This window comes from Calidris pugnax, unplaced genomic scaffold (assembly GCF_001431845.1).
Source record: "Calidris pugnax isolate Ruff unplaced genomic scaffold, ASM143184v1 scaffold18, whole genome shotgun sequence".
NCBI classification, from domain to species: domain Eukaryota; kingdom Metazoa; phylum Chordata; class Aves; order Charadriiformes; family Scolopacidae; genus Calidris; species Calidris pugnax.
The window spans coordinates 14,880,150-14,900,241 of NW_015090812.1; the positions used below are offsets into that span (position 1 = coordinate 14,880,150).

At 36.5% G+C, this 20,092-nt stretch overlaps 1 protein-coding gene across 8 annotated transcripts in view; it reads left to right on the forward strand.

Moving 5' to 3' along the window:
* The window catches only part of SH3GLB1 (SH3-domain GRB2-like endophilin B1), a 24,170-nt gene extending 9,065 nt beyond the window's left edge, over positions 1-15,105 (forward strand). For 3 of the 8 annotated variants that reach the window (XM_014939306.1, XM_014939305.1, XM_014939312.1), the window contains exons 4-11: positions 346-479; positions 858-950; positions 3,024-3,110; positions 4,334-4,357; positions 8,554-8,643; positions 9,178-9,278; positions 13,483-13,714; positions 14,630-15,105. In XM_014939306.1, the coding sequence (XP_014794792.1) occupies positions 346-479; positions 858-950; positions 3,024-3,110; positions 4,334-4,357; positions 8,554-8,643; positions 9,178-9,278; positions 13,483-13,714; positions 14,630-14,737 (869 nt within the window). In that variant the 3' untranslated portion in view covers positions 14,738-15,105. The remainder of the gene's footprint in view (positions 1-345; positions 480-857; positions 951-3,023; positions 3,111-4,333; positions 4,358-8,553; positions 8,644-9,177; positions 9,279-13,482; positions 13,715-14,629) is intronic. The other 5 variants (XM_014939308.1, XM_014939307.1, XM_014939311.1 and 2 more) reach the window with 3 other exon arrangements.
* The last annotated feature ends 4,987 nt before the right edge of the window (positions 15,106-20,092 follow it).

Sequence of the window (20,092 nt, forward strand, 5' to 3'; positions counted from 1 at the left end):
GGCTTTCACAATGGAGTTGCCATAGTTAGTGCCACTTCTACAATACTGTATCTATTGCCATTGAAATCTTGCCATGACCTATGTTTATTATTAATAAAAATTGTTTGGTTTAGTGTGTGGGTTTGATTGTTTTGGGTGGCTGGGTCTTTTTGTGTGTCTTTTTTTTTGTGTGTGTGTTTGCTTATTGGGTTGTCTTTGTAGCTGATTCGGATGTCTTTTGAAATCCCTTGTGATGGCATTGGACTATATCTCAAACTGCTGGCCTAAATTTTCCTGTCTATAGAAACTTCTTTTGTTAACCACGTGCCTGAATCACTATGAAACTAACTTTTTTTTCCTTTGCAGGAAATGCACTCATTAAATGTGGAGAAACGCAAAAGCGAATTGGGACAGCAGACAGAGAACTAATTCAAACTTCTGCCATAAACTTTCTCACTCCCCTAAGAAACTTTATTGAAGGAGATTACAAAACTATTACTGTAAGTCGAATTCTTCAGTATTTGACAATTGTAACTGTAAATCTTCAAAATGAAGTAGTAGATAATTGTATATTATTGCTTTCCTCAAACTAATATAGAAAAAGTCAGGTAGAATTTGTGCCTTTGGTGTATTTTCCTTCCTTTCAATGAGTTAAAATCAAAATAATGCTGAAAACTTGCTTTTTGTAACTGTTCTATTAAAAGTATATATCTTAAGTACAAAATGTGTGAGAATAATTAGGATCTAATTTGGCCTCTCTGTTTAACTGAAGAATGTTTTTTTGTATCTGATACTTCATTAAAAAATTTCCAGGTAGACAGGCTTTTGCTTTTCAGTATGTGTACCTGTTCTCATGAACTAACCTAACTTGCTTTCAGAAAGAACGTAAACTGTTACAAAATAAAAGACTAGATTTGGATGCAGCGAAAACCAGATTGAAGAAGGCAAAAGTTGCAGAAGCCCGAGCTGCAGTGAGTAGATTTTTAATTTTTTTTAATTTGTCCATAATTTTAAAACTTATTGATATATATTTATAAACTTGACCGCTTGGCTATGTTTCCAGTCCTAGCTTCTTATTCTCACTGTTTTTCTAGATACTTTGTAAGAAATGCCTTAGTGGAACACAAGGAAATGTAAGCAAATTGCTGATCAAGGTGTTAGTCTTCTATTTCTAGGTATTCCATCAAGTTGAACATAATTGACCAAAGTAAATATTCTCCCCTTATTCTATACTAGATGAACCTACTGCCAAAAATGACTTGCTACTGTCTGCCAAGGTAGTTGTATATACGTATTATTCAGAGGTCAAGTTTTGGCATTTGAACCTCTACAAGTGTTGAAGCATATGTATAATTACTTCCAACTGATGAACCTATCTAGACTTCTGTATGTCAAAAATATTTGTAGCTTACTGTTTCAGTATTGTTTACTACTTCATACCACCAAACAGGCAAGACTCTTAAACTTTTAACCATTCTTATTCCCTCAAGAAGTGCTTGTTCAAGGAGATTAAAATTACTATTAAAAACATTTTCTTTTTAAACTCTTAAGGGGAATAGGCAACTGAATGTATGCAATTTTAGCAGGGTGTACTTCCAGTATTTTCGTAGCTCTCTTTAACTGCTGCATTCCTAAAAGTGCAGCAGTTAATGATGGATAGTGGTTTTTCCTGTAAGGGTTAATGCAGCAGGGGCCATGCACACAGATGCTGAAGGAATACAGACAATTTAAATACACAGGGATAGTGCACATGATGGAAGAGGCACAAGTAGGACTGTCAGATTTTGCTGGCTTTTCTGACTGGACTGCTGTCCTGAAAAATCTCAGAAGCATCATATCTGAGGCTGAGCTTTGTGGGTGGGATGGCGGTCCTTCTGAAAAACCAACATTATCTCTAACTGATAGTTCTGCTTCTGTGTCTCAATCCTCCATGTCATGCACACTGTCCTCGTGTTATTTCAGTTGTCTGAATTTAAGTCCACACATGCTATTTCCCCTTATATTATGTAAATTTTACATTAAAAAGTTACTTCTGTACTTGTCAAGCTTCCTTAATTTGTAAGACTAACAATGGAGAGCAGAGCAGGGTTTTAGTCAGCTTGTGGTGGAACTTGGAAGCAATGGATAGAGAAGCAATGGACAGTAAACTATACCTTTGTTCGGATTTGTTCATAGTTAATTTTTTTTGGAAACTTTGGTTATTAACTTCTTGTGATATGATAACAAGTATATGCCTTACTTTCTAAAGTAATAGAAAGACCATAGGAGAATTGTTCCCTTTGAATGCAGTATTAAAAGAAAGGGTCTGTAATGTGTTTTTGTTTCATCACCAGCATAATCATCCAGAGTTTGGTGCTTGGAAAAAATTATTGCCAGTTGCTGCTGCTACTACTTGACTAGTCTTAAATATTCATATAGCAAATAATTCAGTTTTATTCACAAATAATTTTGTGCTGGCAAATAATGAAACGCTAGGCCTCTTACTTCACTACCTTGCCTATACTTCAATTTTAATTACATTTTAACAGCAGTGTGCATGTTTAAGAAATATTGGATTGTAGAATTTCCAGAGAAGTGAAAGAATTGCATCTACTATGTCCTCTGCAACATAGAAATGAGGACTAACCTGGATATAGGTGCGATGCAAATGATTCATTTTCTGCTGGCTCACTCATTTAATAGGGAAGATACTTGACAAACAGTGCTGAACTAATAGGTTAGCAAAGTGTATTCAGTTTTGATGCAAACTTTTATGTTTTACTACTTTCTTTGACAGGACAAAGCAATACATTACATCTACATTTGATTATTTTTTCCCTGTTATAAAAGTATGTAATCTTTGAAATCACATTCTCCCATGCTTACCGTACAACTGAAGTAACTTAGATCACTATTTAAAATAGAAATCTAAATGGTATTATTTATCTATATTCAGCTCACAGTCTTGCTTAGCTTAAACTTGGAGTGCTTTGTGCCAATATTCTGTTCACCTGCTATATTCACAGTGTTGTAACTTGCTTTTGTCTTTTATCTATGCACTTAAGCAACTAAACACCTCTCAACCTGAAGAGAATAACATTATGGTAAATGTCTCTTACGTGCTCAACTTGCTGCATGTAAAATGGCTAAAGGTTTGTTGGCCTCCTGTGTTCATTCATTTTCCTATCAAATGTTTCCTCTTGCTATCCACTCATTTGATCTTGTTTCAGATGTTCTCCATTCCAAAATGGATTGGGGCAGTGTACTAAATACACTTATGTCAGTACAACATTAGATGTTGGTTTTTATCAGAATATTTCCACTAATGTAGAAATTATTCCCTTCAAGCAATGTTTTACAAATAACTGAAACTGAATAGTGTCACATAAATTAAGGGCTTAACTTGGAGTACACAATATTCTAAACTTGTTGCAAGCTGTTTTTACCACCATAATTGTGAAAGTAGAAAAGGAAAGGGTTAATTAACTATGTACAACATAGGCTGTGCTATTCAACCTGTCCTTGCTTGGGTGTTGGATTTGCACAGCATAGTGGGTCTCATCTCAATTCGTGTTCCAGATTTCTCAGTAATGTTCAGATACAAGAGCGAATAAACTTGTTTGTTACAACTCACTTCTGCAACCTTTGTGCACATTTCTTTCTACCAAAGTCCTGATTGTGTCATCTTCTTACAACTGCAGAAAATGAAGGTTAAAGAACAGCTTGCTGTTACAATTCCCTCTTGCAATGCAGAAGTAATTAACTTCTAGAGTATATTCCTTGCAGTTCTATGTTTTTGCTGTACTACTTGCTACTGCTTTAATGCTCAGTTTGAGATACCTCTGTAGCATTTTTAATTAAATTTATATTTCAATAAAAAAAAGCTTGTGAAATAAAATACCGGTAGTGGAATTAGCAAGAGAAATCATTCATTTGTCTGTTTCAGTCTTTACTTAACATGGTGTTAAAATGAAAATAGCTTTCCATAGTTTTTCAGTATTTTACCACATTAAGGTAACTTAAATTCCTCCATAAAGTAATTTAGTTTTTCCGAGTCATGTCATTTTCTAAGTAGTTATGTCTTATGTTGTAATAGCTTGTTTTAAATAGATTCTTGTAACATGTAAGTTCTGTGAGTCATACACTCTTCATTTAATTTATTTCACAGATGTAGTGCTACTCGTACTTATTGTAGCTTCATTGTACATGAAGGGCTTTGGGCAACTGACTTAGAGCATTCCTCAAATCCGTGTGAAGTTCTGAGGGCAGGAAAGTAGTTAAAAGCCAAAGTATGGGTGCATCCTGTATTCAAGTACCACCAATGTCTAAGTTTCTATGTTTTTATTTTTTTCCCCCTACTCTTACTGCTGGCTAGATATGGGCTGAGGAAGTGACGAAAGTAAGTAAACAATTTAGAAATTGCAGAATTCTGAAACCATAGTTTGTGCTGGTCTAATGTAATGAAGGACATTGCATGTTCTTGAATTTGGTCTAATGCTGGCAGCCTGGTGCATTATGTCAGAACACACTGGTTCCCTCGAGGGCCTTTCAAACTCCAGTGGTGAAACAATGCCTGAGGCTTGTTCTGTAGTAAGCTGTTTCTGGCTGTCACCTAGTACCATACGATTCTCATGTGACAAGATACAACAGGAAAAGAACTACACATCTCTCAAAATTTACTGGTATGGTAAACTATTAAAAATGACCTTTTAAGAATGAGCTTACTTGAAGATTTTTGGGAAGGTTGGGGTCTAGCAATCTAAACTGTCCTGAAAAACACTGATCTTCAACTTTTACCCAAAACATGGAACAGTAAATAAAATGCTGGAGTGCATACAAGAAACTCAGAGAAAACTCTGTTTTGGATGATTTTTTTTTTAATTTTTTTTTTTGTTCCCCGCCGTTCTCCCCAGTGTTACTAGGGGATGCTGTGCTGATTTTAAGCAGCTGAAGTTAGGAGGTAGGCACATCTGAGACCTGCAGCTGGACTGAAGGCCAGTCCATAAATATAGTGTTAGCCTTGGGTTGGGGCTGCAGCCTTGTCTTGTCATGCCATCCCCTGCACAGGGACAAACTCCGTGGAGCTAATGGAGTGCTGAGCGATAGCTGCTCTGGTGCCAGGAGCAGGGCTGTTCTCAGCCTCATTGACTCTGACAAAGCAGTATTGGGAACAAGCGGTGGGAAGCTGTGCTAACAGCTAAAAGGAAATTCCTTAGGGGATTTCTATGGAGGAGAGGAAATAAAAATTAAGGGTAGCAATAGAAAGCGGGGCTTTGCAGTATGGTTTTTAAGAGGGGACTAGATAGGCAGCTGTGGGAGGTGTAGGGAGTTGCTATTACAAGCTGGGATATGGAGCTTTGGGTGCAATGTTGGGGATTGTGAGGAAATAAATGAAGGCTTTTTCTGTTCCAACTTTATGAGAGTCATGGTTCAAACAGGGTGATACATGGTGAGAGTGTAGGGGGAACAAGGAGTTTAGAGATTGAACTGTAAAAGGGGAGTTAGGTCAATTTTGGTCCCAAAGTTTGAGAATTATTTTACTATTAAAGTAATTATTTGGAGCAGCAAATCTGTCAAAGTACTTGGTACTACTTAGGGAAAAAGATGGCAGGGGAGCAGTACTGCTGGAACAAAAACTAGTCTTGAAACTTGTCACGGTTCGAAGTAAAACCAAACCATGACAAAGCTATAAAACAATTATGAATAAAATGATGGATAAAACACTTGCCTTTTCAGAGATGATGGCAAGCAACTTTAAGATAGTGAAATCTAACAGAATGTGTCTTGGAGAGAAAAGAAATAATACAAAGTGCTTAGCTATAGCATAAAGGAGATTAAAAGCTTTAAATCCTGTAAAAAAATTATGTAATTCAAAGTTCCCTTTTTTTATGAAGTTTATAAAAAGCAGAGACTGTTGGGAAGAAACTACAACACACATGTTCTGCCAAAGGAACAGTAATCCATGCAGGTTTCTAAGAGCAACCTGTCATTCTGTGTTTGGAAGTTGGAGGAAGAGATTCATAGATGTTTTCAGTTTCTATCTAAGAAGCTTCCCAAAAAGGATTTCAGACTGTCCAGTGATTTCTAGATCAATCACAGGGTCTTTTTGAGTACAGTCAATGGAAAAAGCAGAGGCTTTCAGCACATTGAAGTTAGACTGGTTTTGTGCATGACGAGAAGCTCCTGTCTTTGACTGCAAAGGAGATACGGAGGCCCAGCTATATCGGGTAAAATCAATATATCCATTGTCACTAACAAAACAACATTAGGAAGGTAATTTTATTTCCTGTGCTCTTATGATTGTGTGTTATCCCTTAGCTACAGGATTGCAGGCTGCTTCCAAGAAGCCATGTATTCTTATGTGATATTTGGTGATATCATGAACTTCTGACTATTCATATTCAGAAACTGGGTTCCTATTCTGAAATGGGGAAGCAAGTACCATTTTGAGGGATCTTCATGGGAGATGCTCCATGAGGCCTTCTGATTGTTCTAAATATAAATTATGACTGCAGCTGGGGGTGACTGGAAAGTTTAAGCTTGTAGTTAGAGCTTTTCGTTCTGTTCAGAAACAAAGGTGATCAGGCCACAAGCTTCCCAGATTGCAAGTCAGCTGTTTTTCACTTTTTCCACAAGGTGTAGTAGAATGGATGTGCTGTTCTGCTCCTTTTCACATAGCAGTACTGAAAATGGGGATGGGCAAAACAGATTAAATCCATCATCACATAAGTCAGTTTATGCAAATCTCTACAAAACCAGTACATTGGGCTTTTGTAAAGCAATGTATTTTAAGTCCCTCTGTACTAGATAGGTTAATATCACATTACTTGCTCACTTTGCTTTTTCTTATAGAAAGTAGTTGATTTGCTGCAGTATTGTTGAAACAAATAGAATTAATCTATTAAGGTATTTTCTCTTCTTATATGTTCCTATTCTCAAATATTTACTTACCTGGCAGGAAGAAAGAAACACATTAGCAACTGCTGACTTCAGAGAGGCAAGAGACTAAATTATTTATCTCTAGATAAATGGTTTACCTATGATTTTACTGTTTTTTTTTTAAAAGGAAATTGAGGTGTTCCTAATACAGAAGGGAACGCTTTTCTTCCCCTCTTGGCTATCGAATTTACTTTTCCCCCCGTTCGTTCTTATATTTCTCTCAGGGACTGCCAGATAGATTTCACTGGTATTTATACAGGAATAGGAAAATTCCAAGCAAAGATTCTTGTCTCAACAAACTTTGAAAACGTAATTAGTTTGCAACTTGATACATATACTGCTATCTCAGTTTTATTAAGAAACACAGAGTACCCTATAGTTGCTTCTTCACTGCTTAATTAATGTGTAAGCCTTCCCAGCTGCAGTGACTTCAGATGAAAAACATTTCTTGGGTAACAGTATCATTCTTCTGTGCTCATTTCTGAGATTAAGATCCTTCCATGCAACTTTTTGTATTGATTAGCGTTAGTGGAATGCAAGAGCAGAATGTTTGCAAACACATAAAACATTGGTTTCAAAAGGATTTTACCTGTATCACCTCATTAAGTTTCCTGAAAATGTATTTTCTTACTCTGTTTTGTTGAGAACAGTAATTGCTGTGTCTTTGACTTAATGCAGATTTTTGCCTTTTATGTTAGTTTTTGGAAACCAAGGTACTAAATGCATATAAGCATTGAGACAAGGTAATCCAGCTTCCAGGCTGAGGATATTCTGTCTTGGAACAGTAAATCTTAGATACTACAACACACGTTTTTATGTATTTGTGTGTTTTGAGTAGTGTCCTTTTATTCTCCAAAAAATACTGTAAAGTAACTTTGGCTTGTGTTAGAAGAAGTCCTTTGAAACTGCGATAATGTTGTTAGCTTACTTGAAAATTGCTGATAGGGATATGTAAGAAGGAATAAATACAATAGCTTTCATATTTAAATAATACCAAAATCCAGTAATTTTAATAGAAGTTTTACTCTGAAGTTAAACCATTTGCTATTGAATTTGTTTATTTTTAAAGATGCCTCCCTTGCAGAAATAGTTGTAGTAGCTTGGTGGTCAGAATGAGACATTAATTTATGAAATATCCTGTTAAAGCTTACCATCAAAGACTTAGGCGTGGCTGATTGCTGTGCAGTTACGTGCAAAAAATAGTGTGTGGTTTACCCTGAACTCTTTGGTCAGAAACCTGCTAACTTAAAGTGTTTAAAAAAATTACATTTTCCTTGGCTGCCATGGCTATGCTGGCAGAACCCCAGGCGCAGACACTATTATGCCAATGAACACCTATTTTTTTTAGTGGGAGATGTGGGGTAATACAGCTCAGCTGGCAGAAAAATGCCTGCCTTTTGTGTGCACTGACTCTCTGGTAGGTGTCTGATGGTAAAAGTGCTTGTTGTATATAGAGGGCCTCAACATTTCTGAACCCAAAACACAATTACTCTTTTTGCTTAGTAAGGAACTGCAAAGAAAAAGCATATTTCCAATACCTAAGATTATGATTAATGCATTTGTATGAGTAGGTCTGAATAAAATAGAACTGATGCAGTCAGAAGGTGTAACTGTGCACTGTACAAATAAATACCTAATGTGCGTGCTTACTTTTAGTCTGAACAGGAAGTGCGAATTACTCAAAGTGAATTTGACCGTCAAGCAGAGATTACCAGACTTCTGCTGGAAGGAATCAGCAGCACACATGTGAGTACCCAAAAGAGGGAAAGGGGGAAAGTCAAAATCAGGGCACTTTTTGAAAAGAACTACAGTAAGCTACTTGGGAACTTTGAGCTACGAGGTTTCACTTCAGTGTGTTAAAGCATCAAACCATGGGGTTTCTTATTTTTTGAATTCTGGTTTAGTATCCACTGAATTTAACGTTAGTCTCCTGTTAACCTTGAGAATGCAGGAGCTTTTAGTTTTATCCTTTAAGCTCAGCTTCCTGTTCATCAGATCGACTGAATGGTGAAACCACAAAAATGTGCTGAAATATTTACTCTGTTGTGAAAACAATGTCGGTAAATGGCATGGTGCTTGTGCTGCACCTATTTTTTTTGTGCATAAATGTTAATTTTTGTGACTTTTTATCCCATTTAACTGGTAAATCCAGGCACTGTGCCTACGTGGCACAAATGTGTGTGCCAATACTGGTGTTAGCACCTGATTAGGAGACCAGTCTTTCTAGTGTGGTGTAGTACTTTTACAGACTAAAAACTTGAATTCTTTGCTTTATTATAGGCACATCATCTTCGCTGTCTGAATGATTTTGTTGAAGCTCAGATGACCTATTATGCACAATGTTACCAATATATGTTGGATCTCCAGAAACAACTTGGAAGGTAGTAACACTGTAAAAACTTAAGAAAAAAAAATAGCTTTTTCTAAGTGCTTATGAATAGTAGGAAAACTTGCACTGATATAACAGTGGTGAACACACAGGCATCTGGACCTTAGAGCAACTGCTTCCCTAATCCTACACACAGCACTAATGCCTTTTGAGGCATTAATTATTGACTGGGATAATTAATTGACTGGGACTTCATATGTTTTGTAATTGAGTTGCCGTTTTGTAAATGGTGCAAAAAAAATTTCTGGAGATTTACTTGTAATCATTCAGTTGTCATGCAATGTGGGAAAAGTTTCTGTACTGCCCGTAAATTCCTGTTATCTCTTAACTTGCTACAGGACTAGCTGATTTTAAATGAAACTGCATTCTCCACTGTTAAGTGGGTTGCCAGCTTAGGTATTGTATCTAGGGAGAAATGTACTTCGCAATATCTATAATCACTATATAGATCACTATATAATCACTTTTGGTTTTGGTTTATTTTTTAAAAAGTATATTAGAAGAAAACACTATCTTTAGGAAAACAAAAGGATGTGTCTCTGTGTCTATGATCTGATTAGTATTTTTAATAGACTGCTAGAAGACCAAAAACATGGAAGCTTTGCAAAATCCTAAATCCCTCAAATAGCCAAATGAAGTTCCTCTGCCTCTGTGAGTAGAACAGTAATGGTACGAAATCTTGGGTGTGTCTGTCCTTCCTTGTGTAAGGAAGTGCCACTGAACTGTAACGGAGAGCACTAGGACACTGTCTCCTGTTGCGTTTCTTGCTTTGGAAGAGTTCCTCACTTTATAGGCATATGGTGCACAGCATTTGCATTAAATAAACAGGTGATTAGGGTATGTGTAGCGTTCTTCCTATGTTAAATGTAGGCAGATGTGGTACCAAGTAAATAGCTTAAGCAGCTCAGCTAGGTTTTGGTTGTATTTCCCAGTGCTCTGTTGGTTAATATAGGGATATATAGTGCTGAGTTATGCATGTTCTTGTCACACATCTAAGAAAGACATTATGCCATGTTCTCATGTGAAAGCTGAGAACTGTGAGGATGTTATTTTTGTTTTGAGATTGTTGGTGAGCCAAAGGTGCTCAACCTCTAAGTGGAATAGTTTGTTTCTTGAAACAGAAACCTGATTCTCAGAGTAGATGCATATTATATAATTTAACTGATCAGAATCTAGGGTATAAACCCTAAGTTGGTTCACATTAAGACTATTCAAGTTCCAAAGCTGAGCACTGATTTTCCTGATTGTGCTCTCCAGAGTCAGCTTTAGGGAAGGTGGAGGAAAACTTGTGCTTAGTTCTCTTTATAGAAATAGACATGGTTTTATGAATGTTTCTAATCAAGGCAGCATCAGCTGCTTATCCCTCTACTGTCTCCCCTTCCTATGAGGCTGCTTAAAGAATCAAATCCCTCAGGTTAAAAAAAAAAGGTTAAAATCAATCTCTTTTCTTTTCACTTTTTTTTGTCTCCAGAATGAACTAAAGAAATCTATTTCAAATATTCTGGTACTCTGCCTGCTTTTTTTTCTTGCTGATAACTGATTTTGCTCTGAATTTTCTCAGCTTCCCTGACAGCAAAGCCTAAGCTTTGACATCATTATTCTTTCAAATTACCCATTACTAGTCTCCTACTCTACAAGCTGTGAAACTCCTGCTACTCCAAAAAAATCCCAGACAACCACTGTATAGCTGAAGCTTTCCAGTAAAATGCCTACATATGGCTTTGCAAAAAGAGTGAGACTTAATGTTTTACTGATTGACAGAGTAGTTATAAAGCTTTAGCTTTCTTTTCCACTAGCTGTACATACCAGTGACCCTTTGAACTGAGCAGATTGATATACAAGTAATTACTGTGTTAACAGAGAACAGGTTTAGCAGTATACTAAACAGTAATTTAGCAATACTGAGAAACAGCTGATTGTCATTTAAAATTAGGTCCGTCTGTTTTAATGCCAACCAATCAAGTAATAAACACATCATAAGGCACAGCTGCTGAGTTATCCCTACAAAAATGTGGGGTCTAACTTTTCGTCCCTTTGTTTTGCTCACTTGATTTGTTCAAGGAACATGGTGAACTGGTTTGAAAAACTAATCTGGCAAATTAAAACAAATTTTTTTTTGGTGGAGTTGCAATCTCTTCTTGGTGAATTGAACCAGCTCTTTATGGTCAAATGAGGTCAAGGTAAGCCACAGGGAGAAGTGGGACTTCCTCCTTTTGATGGGGGTAAACTACTAACTCAACTCTCAAGTCTCCTGAAAGTCCACCCAATTTTTTATGTGCAATTCAGTATAACTGTAAGCGAGATACTTTTGTTCTTCACAGTATACTCCTGCTGTTTACCTCCAGTCAGAACAATTGCATGACTGCAAGGTGAATGTGTTTAACAAGTTGTTCTGATGGAAAGTTAGCAATCTTCTTCATGAGTTTTGTTAGATCAGATCATTGAATCAACTTAAAAGCAACAGAGTCCTAGATCTGACCCAAGTGACAGAGAATAAATGTTTGCCCTATAAAGGGATAAAGGACTGAGCCTGCTCTATTTGGTGGCAGTGTAAATTTGCCAGATTAAGTATAGTGTGAAACTGTAAACTTGCATGGAGTACTGCTGCAGCTGATACAGATTTGAGCTGCCTTAATTCCACCAATTTTTGTGGCCACACAACCCAAAAATTTGTCACTATACTGATAGATTTAGTTTTCACTTGCATCAGCTCCTGTTATGATTATATGAGCATCAGTAATGCTGCAGACATGGGTGTTGGGAATACACTGATCTTGATTTATGTGGTTAGTTGCCACTGAACTGCAGCTTCAAGAAGAACTTAACTGGGGAGCATAGGTGGGAAGGGATGAAATGAGACTGTTTTCTGACAGGTTCATGCATAGAGTACGAATAGATCTCCATTATGTCAAAAGAGTAGGCCAAAAAAAATACGGGGGGGAGAAGAGGGGCCTAGTATGTCCACATCCCAGATGTTAATGAAAAAGCACCTTTGTAGAAGGACTGATGATGAAAGTTATGTGTGGGAATTGACTGACTAGTTCATGTGTAAGCTGGTCAAAAGAATGGAAGGAAATGTAGCTACAGTTCCACATCATCCTGACTCAGTGTAACTCCTGCTTTCTGACCATTTTTCACTGCGTCAGCTCTGCCACTTTTCAAAACCTTCATTAATGTGCTTTTAAGGTAGAATCAGATGAGTGTTGGAACAAAGGAAGGCAGCTTTGTCCTTTGTCAGAGAATGACTACATCAGCTGCTAAATAAGTTTAGTCTGCCATGGAACTGCATGCCACGTTGTAGGGGAGAGTGACATGAAACAATCTCACAGCTCATCATTGCTCCCCATGCTGTCCCATTCCATCTATCCTGATGCCCTAAAATCTCTTGTTTCTTTGCTCTCCTCTGCTCATTCTACTTTTCAGCCATGTTATTTTGTCCTAACCCTTCTATCTGGCTCTCATCACGGGTTTTTTGTGATTCAGCCCATTAACTTAATAGAAGACTATACACTCTTGGTTTTTTCCCCTCTTTTTCAGGCAAGTTAATGAGTTGAATTGACTTCATGGAAGGGTCTGGCAAGCACTACAGCTGGCACAGAACAAGCAGCAGCCTAGAAAGGAGGGGCTTAAGTTGATATAAGTTCACGTTTAGTGTAACAAATATTTCTGTTTTGCACTATGCAGTTAGCTGAATCAACGAACTGATGCAGATTACAAAAAGAGTCGTGTGGTTTTTTTAGTTCTTTCAGAGGGAGGCTGTGTTTTTAACCTACGTTATATTTCCCTGATCTGGTTCCTCAGCACAATCTTTTGTGTAGCCACATAATTGAGAAATGAGCAGGAGGACATGGAAGCTACTTTTACTGCCAGAGCTGTCAAAAGAAATGTTTATTAAAATACAGTCTGACCAACAGTGCTTTCCTGGTTTTACCTTTTTTATTTTTTATTTTTAAGGGGTAATGATCAAGTTTCTTTTAAGGTGGTGGTATTTCTTTTGAAGTCTATTGGTTTGATTTATACTACATGTCAGGAGCAAATATCTTTATTTAGGTTTATTGAAATATCAGTGCTATTCTACTATTGTTGTCTACTGGTGTTTATTCTGTAGCTGGTAAAAGCAAGGATGCTAATTTAGGCATGGAGGCTCGTATGTAAAACTGCATCACTCAGAAGTCTTTTTGTTTTTTCTCCCACAGCTTTCCATCTACTTTCCTCTCTAACAATAATCAGTCTTCCTCAACTCCTGTGCAGAGTGTTTCTACTCCCTCGGTCTTGGCCTCAGCCTCTGCTTCATTGCCTTCAGTAAGCAATTCAATAGTTACTTCAGGCATCAGTGAACTGAAGTCATCGAGTGGCAGCAGGAAAGCTAGAGTTCTCTATGATTACGATGCTGCAAACAGCAGTGAATTATCACTACTTGCAGATGAGGTAAGAGTTTTCGATGTACCTTGATGATTTAAAAGTAAAATCAGAATTCTTGTGACTAGTCAGTTCAATAGTACTCTTAAAGCATTCTCCCATACCTATATACCCTAATATTCTGTAGTGAGAGTTAACACCATCTTCAGTTACAAGAACATTTGCTAGACAATCAAGATGCAATTCTGCTATCTTCTTTTTACTACACCTTTAGTTCTGTTATCAGAAGAATTAGTCTTTCAAACATTAAATATTGCAATTTGGGAAGAATATGAAAATACAACCACATCTTGTTTTGATGGTGGTGGTTGTGCTGTCTTTATTCCTAGTCTATACAAAGCAGGCAGAGATATATGATGAAGGAGGGCACTGGAACAGACTTCTGCCTGGTAATGTGATTGTAGCTTAACCCTGAAGAAGAACATCCACAGAAAAGTTTTCAGACTTTTGTTTTTTAAAATGTGCATTTTGTGCAAATGTACTACTTGACTTTTTTCTTATCTAGACAGTGACTTAGAAGCTGTGGCCTAAGACTTTCTGTTAGATTTAGCACATCAACACCATCATCATTTCTATCACGCACTTCAAGATCCAACGAACTTTCTTTTAGATTGCCCATTAAAGTTGATGGTGATGTACAAGATTTCTAGATAAAAAATAGCAGAAAAGAAACAGTAATGAATAGAATTTCATCAGAAAAAAGGGGACTTTAAAATACGCTACTATATCTACTTTTCCATGGATCCATTTCCATACATTGAAATAATTTTTAGGAGCACCAGATTATGTTCCATGGATGCTTATATTAAATGTTCTATTTAACTTAGTTAATCTTAGTTCTAAGACCTTGGAAATCACATGAAAGTAGACTGTAATATTTTTCCAGGCAAAGAAAAGTTATAATAATGTGTTTCTGTTTTTTAGGTGATAACAGTGTACAGTATCCCTGGCATGGATTCAGACTGGCTGATGGGTGAAAGGGGAAATCAGAAAGGCAAAGTGCCTATTACTTATTTAGAACTGCTAAACTAAATGGTTGGCCTGAATAAAGACTGTCAATTATGGCAACACCATATTTATATACAATTAACGTTATGTAAGCAGGTTTTAAGTGTCTTCCATGTTATTGTCTTGAGGGACAAATACCAGCCATTACAAACTGGCTTTTCTGCCAGCATGGTTGCATGGTAAATACTCTATTCAAACTTAATGTGTTTAAAGCTTTTACTTCATGTGCCAAGAACATGTTTCCTACAGATTTGTTTCTACTGAAGTTTTCACTAATACAAGCTTCTACTTTTGAGTAATCTAGATTGAAAGCAGGAGGTACTGTTTTCTACTGAAATTTTTCATTAATGGCAAAGCTTTTCTTCACATAAAATAAACTTATTGTGAACTAATGCAGGCGTAATGCACGTTATTTGAATAACCGAAACCAAATGGGAAACATAAATGTTAAAGAAGTCCATATGGTTCTGTTCCCAACACCTGTGGAGTACAAATGAGCCGAGGTGTATATGGCTGTCTGCTGAGTAACTTGTGCATTTAATCACCTTTGAAAAATGAAAATGAGCGTTTTCTCTCTGTTGAACATTTAAGGCAAATTGCTAGCATGTTGAGATTTTAAACTGCACCTAGGTGGATTGACACAAGCTAGTGACATAGTTCCGACTTGTTTTTAATCTTGCCTTGTATTCTTTTCCCTTTAATTGCTTTCCAGAAAAGAGGCTAATTCAGTTTGATTACTAATTAAGATTCTTTCAACTGCAAATCAGCCTTTGTGTTAAATTAAGCACTGCATTTTGCTAACCAAATATGTGCTGCCTCTCTACATTTACGTAGTTCTATAGATGAGCATACATTGTTCAGATTATAGGTTTTAATGAAAATATATGTTCACAATTCTTATACAACAGTTTATTGCCGTGTTCTAATTGAATTCAATTAGCGTTACACTTTTTTGTTTTGCAAGAGGACCTCCTTTAAATCAGTGGGAAGGAAAAGAAATGTTTTGAACCTAAAAATGGCTTTAACTAAGGTAGTATTATTTGCAAATAACATAACTTTTTCCTAAACATTGCAGCCTTTAATGTTTCATAAAGAGCAGATTTTTGTAAGGCTGTAAAAGGATTAAAAGGATAGATTGAGGGGAATTTGGTTTTCTTTTTTTGTTTGGTTTTTTTCTTTTTTGACATTCCCGTATATTTATTTAATTGGGCTTGGACTCGTTGAAGGAAATTCCTTCTATTGAGAAGGATACTATTCTCCTGGCAAAAGATGCAACGTTGACAGAAGTCCCCTTTAGCTCTGAGGGGACACTGGTACCAGGTGCTTTGCTCACTGCTGCTGATCAGCAACTTTCAGTGATAAAAATTACTTCAGTGGGATGGATAAAATTGTACCTTTTTAGGTGATATGGTTGTTAATTAAAAATTGATCATTTTAATTTTGAATTGCACTTTCTGAAATGGTCTTTTCATTTTTAGAGTACAGATGTTACCTTAAAACAGATACATTGAGTTGGTTCAACAATTGCAACCTTCCTGGGGTAACTGCCAAGCAAATACTAGATTTATTTGGTTTGTTAAATGCAAAGATTAGAGGAAACAATAGTAATAATTACTGATTATTAAAAATAACCATGAATATTTCATGATGCATTAAATAAAATTAATACAAGGTTAAAGCCCTACAGTTGAGAAAGAAAAAGACTTTAACCACAGTGAGGTCTTCTCAGTTCTCTCTAATGTGAATTGCCATCAACTATGTTTAAATTCAAATCGATATTATTCATTTGAGTTAACTTACAGCATAATCAAGAATACATATGTAAAATAATTAAAATGTAATCAACTTTTTGCTATACCAGACCATTTACTTCCTATTTAAATGCAATAAATTGCTATAGAGCAGCATCTAAAAAGATGATGGGGGTTTAGTGAAATATAAATAGTACAGCAGTCAAAATTACTTTTTGTTATACGTCAGCAGCATAAGCCATGTGCGAGAGAAATTGTGATTGACGCCTTAGTCTAAAAAAACCTGCAAATCCATATTCTCAGTTCTCCCTGTTTGTTTCATTTCAAACCAAAAGTAATTTTCCTCTCAAGTAAGGCACGTTGTTAATGTTTTCCTAAACTCATCTATCTTGAGGTTCTCTGTTACACTATTGAGAAGGGAATTTAGTAGAAAAGTGCTTGTTTAATACTAGTATTAAATTGAATAGAACTTTATTGCAAATAGTCCCAAAACTCGACCTCTTTAAATGTCATTTTGTGGGGAACTTTCAAACAAAAATTGACTGGACTTCTTTAGTTTTCTTTCCAAGTCAATGATTTTTGTAAAAAATACGGAAGTAACTGAAGTTGGCTTTGGGTTGCTCATTTCTTCAGTTAATTCCCCATTTTCTTAGAATAAACTTTATTGGTTGAAAGGAAGGAAAAAAAGGTAAACCAGGCCAGAAGAACCCTATATGAAAGTTCCAGACATTTGGGAAATCAAAGCACAGAATATGCATTACCTTATATTTAATTACTGGTTTGGCAAGACAAGTGCGTTCTGAAATGATACCTAAGGATGTGTGCATGGGGGAATAAATATTTCTGTTGCTGTTCAATGCATACCTTTTTTTCTGTATTTACTGGCATTTTACTTCATTTTTCTAATTAATGCTAAGATTTTGGATTATTTCAACCACAATAACCATCCGTTACGTACTCTGTAACAAACTTGAGTGAGTTTTATCAAAGATTATCAGCTTTCTGTGGCAGATGGGATAATATATGACATCATTAGTGTGAGTAAATGAATACTTTTAGAAAACTAAATACTAGCTTTAAATAGTTTCTACCATAATTGCTGTTTTTAATGCTTTCTTAGTCAGGCTAAGCTTGAAAAGTAACTCCTGCTGATTCTTAACAGAAATCCTGTTTTGGACTTTTTGCAAACATGAAGTTTTTGTAATTGCTATATTGCTTCTGTTTCTTTCAAGAGTAGCATTGTATCTTGGAGCAGAATCATTTACCACATGGAAATTTTGGCTACAGGTAAAACCATCAGTGTATAGTGTCTTAATTCGGGCAAATGTGCATGGGAAGGTGGAGGAAGGAAAGAAATATATCCATGAAGTACACGACTGTGCAAAGATACTGAACTTAGCATAGGGCTTTGCTCAAAGTAATTAGTCTTCTGAAATGCTAGCATAATTAACCCAATAACAAAGCTGTTATTACAGCTCTGCTGCTTGTGGGATTGCAGCTAGCATCTCTGTATCTCACGTACAGTATGTGAATTAATGTGCAGCCATATAATTGTTACACTGTCACTATCTCAGGTACCTCTATAATGTGCAACTTATTGAACATTATGGAAGTTTCAAGGAAGGACAGAGCTAAGCCCGGATAATCGAGTTGCTACAATATCCCATATCTTTAAGGAGCAATGTAAGGAGAGTGTCTTGTCTTGTTACAATGCAGATACTGTAGCAGTAGACTAAAGCAGTAATACAAAGATCTGAAAAAGACAATGTTTAATAACTGTAGGTGCTCTAATAAAGCAGAACTTGAGAGAATTACTTACAAGCTACTTAGGCAATGACCATCAAGTCCGTATCCAACAGAAACTTCCAAAAGATGGTTGTGATATACTGGGGAAAGAGAAGCAAAATGGGAAATGCCCAAATGTGAAACCTAAAGATATTTTGATGAAACCATGCAAGTAATTGGAGTTTATATATGTGCTTAGCATATGGCTTACAGTAAGTAACTCCTGAAAAGGCATAGGTGTGTTCTGGAACAAAACATTGGTAAAATACGTAATAAGAGGGATTCAGATTAAATACTTGCACGTGGTAATTGTAGCTTGAATTTTTTGGCTGTAGGTAGCTGTACAATTCGACCCTAAGTTTGGCCACAGGATGCAACTTTATAATTGCAATTTCTTCTACTAAGAACAATACAGCAAACATAATGAGAGTTCCACTTCTAAATCTGGCTGAGGCAAGAGGTAGCATTAAAGCCATTTTGGTTCTACTATCAATAATACATTTAGAGTTTAACCTGGGAATTAATTTTAAGGCATCAGAAGGTTAAATGAGTTTAAATTGAAATCACTTAATTCCTGACTATTTGATTATCAGTACTGAATAATGGCCTCTTAGATCTCAACTCTGTTCTTTTTGGAAGATTGTGCAAGAGTGACCTGAGGTGTATTCTAGGATCCTAGGTGTGATAACGTATGGAAAATTAGTTAATTTGCCTCTATAGTGCTTAAAAATAATTAGCAATACAAAGATTTACAGAATCATAGAATAGAATCATAGAATTGTTTAGGTTGGAAAAGACTTTTAAGATCATCAGGTCCAACCATTAACCTAGCACTGCCAAGTCCACCACTAAACCACGTCCCTGAGCACCTCATCCACGTGTCTTTTAAATACCTCCAGGGACAGTTACTCAGCCACTTCCCTGTGCAGCCTGTTCCAGTGCTTGACAAACCTTTAAGTGAAGAAATTTTTCCTAATATCCAATCTAAACCTCCCCTGGCACAACTTGAAGCCATTTCCTCTAATCCTATCACTTGTTACCTGGGAGAAGAGACTGACCCCCACCTCACTACAACCTCCTTTCAGGTAGTTGTAGAGAGTGATAAGGTCTCCCCTCAGCCTCCTTTTCTCCAGGCTGAACAACCCCAGTTCTGTCAGCTGCTCCTCATAAGACTTGTGCTTGAGAACCTTCACCAGCTTTGTTGCCCTTCTTGTACGATATGCAACTTCAATGCATTTGTGTGGAATGTGGCATTTTATGTGTTATACCTGGCCTTTCCAGTCTCCTCTTAAAAGAATGCTTTCTACCAAGCAGTTTCATTAAAGCTCATGCTGCAAGTTTGACAAATGTTTTCTTATGAACTGTAATAGTTGCACTGATGCATCCATAGAGCCACTTTTAACACCAACTGTAATTTTCATATCCCATGCTTCTTACTACTGTCGCAATCAGTCATGCCACAAAATAAGCACCAGAAGTACAACGTATGGATCTGCTTTTGCCAGAAGATTATGGTCACGATTGCTTGGTTCCAGCAATGAGTTTCTGCCATCAGCAGTCTGTCCATCTGGCTTTTAGACTTGGCAACAACACAGACATTATAACGATGTTCCCTTTCAAGCACAGGCATTTTGAAATATATGCTGACTCCAAGTAGTACTGGTAATTACACAGTATTATTAAGTAGAAGGTACTGCACAGGGTACCCTAGCAGAATCCACTGGGGATATGGGTTGCTTCATAATGGTTCTGCTCTATCTTCAGAAGTCATTATACCTTTACATATTAAGATGTCCATGTTTAAATTTAAGGTTTAGTATAACAAGAAGTCTCCTTTGCATAA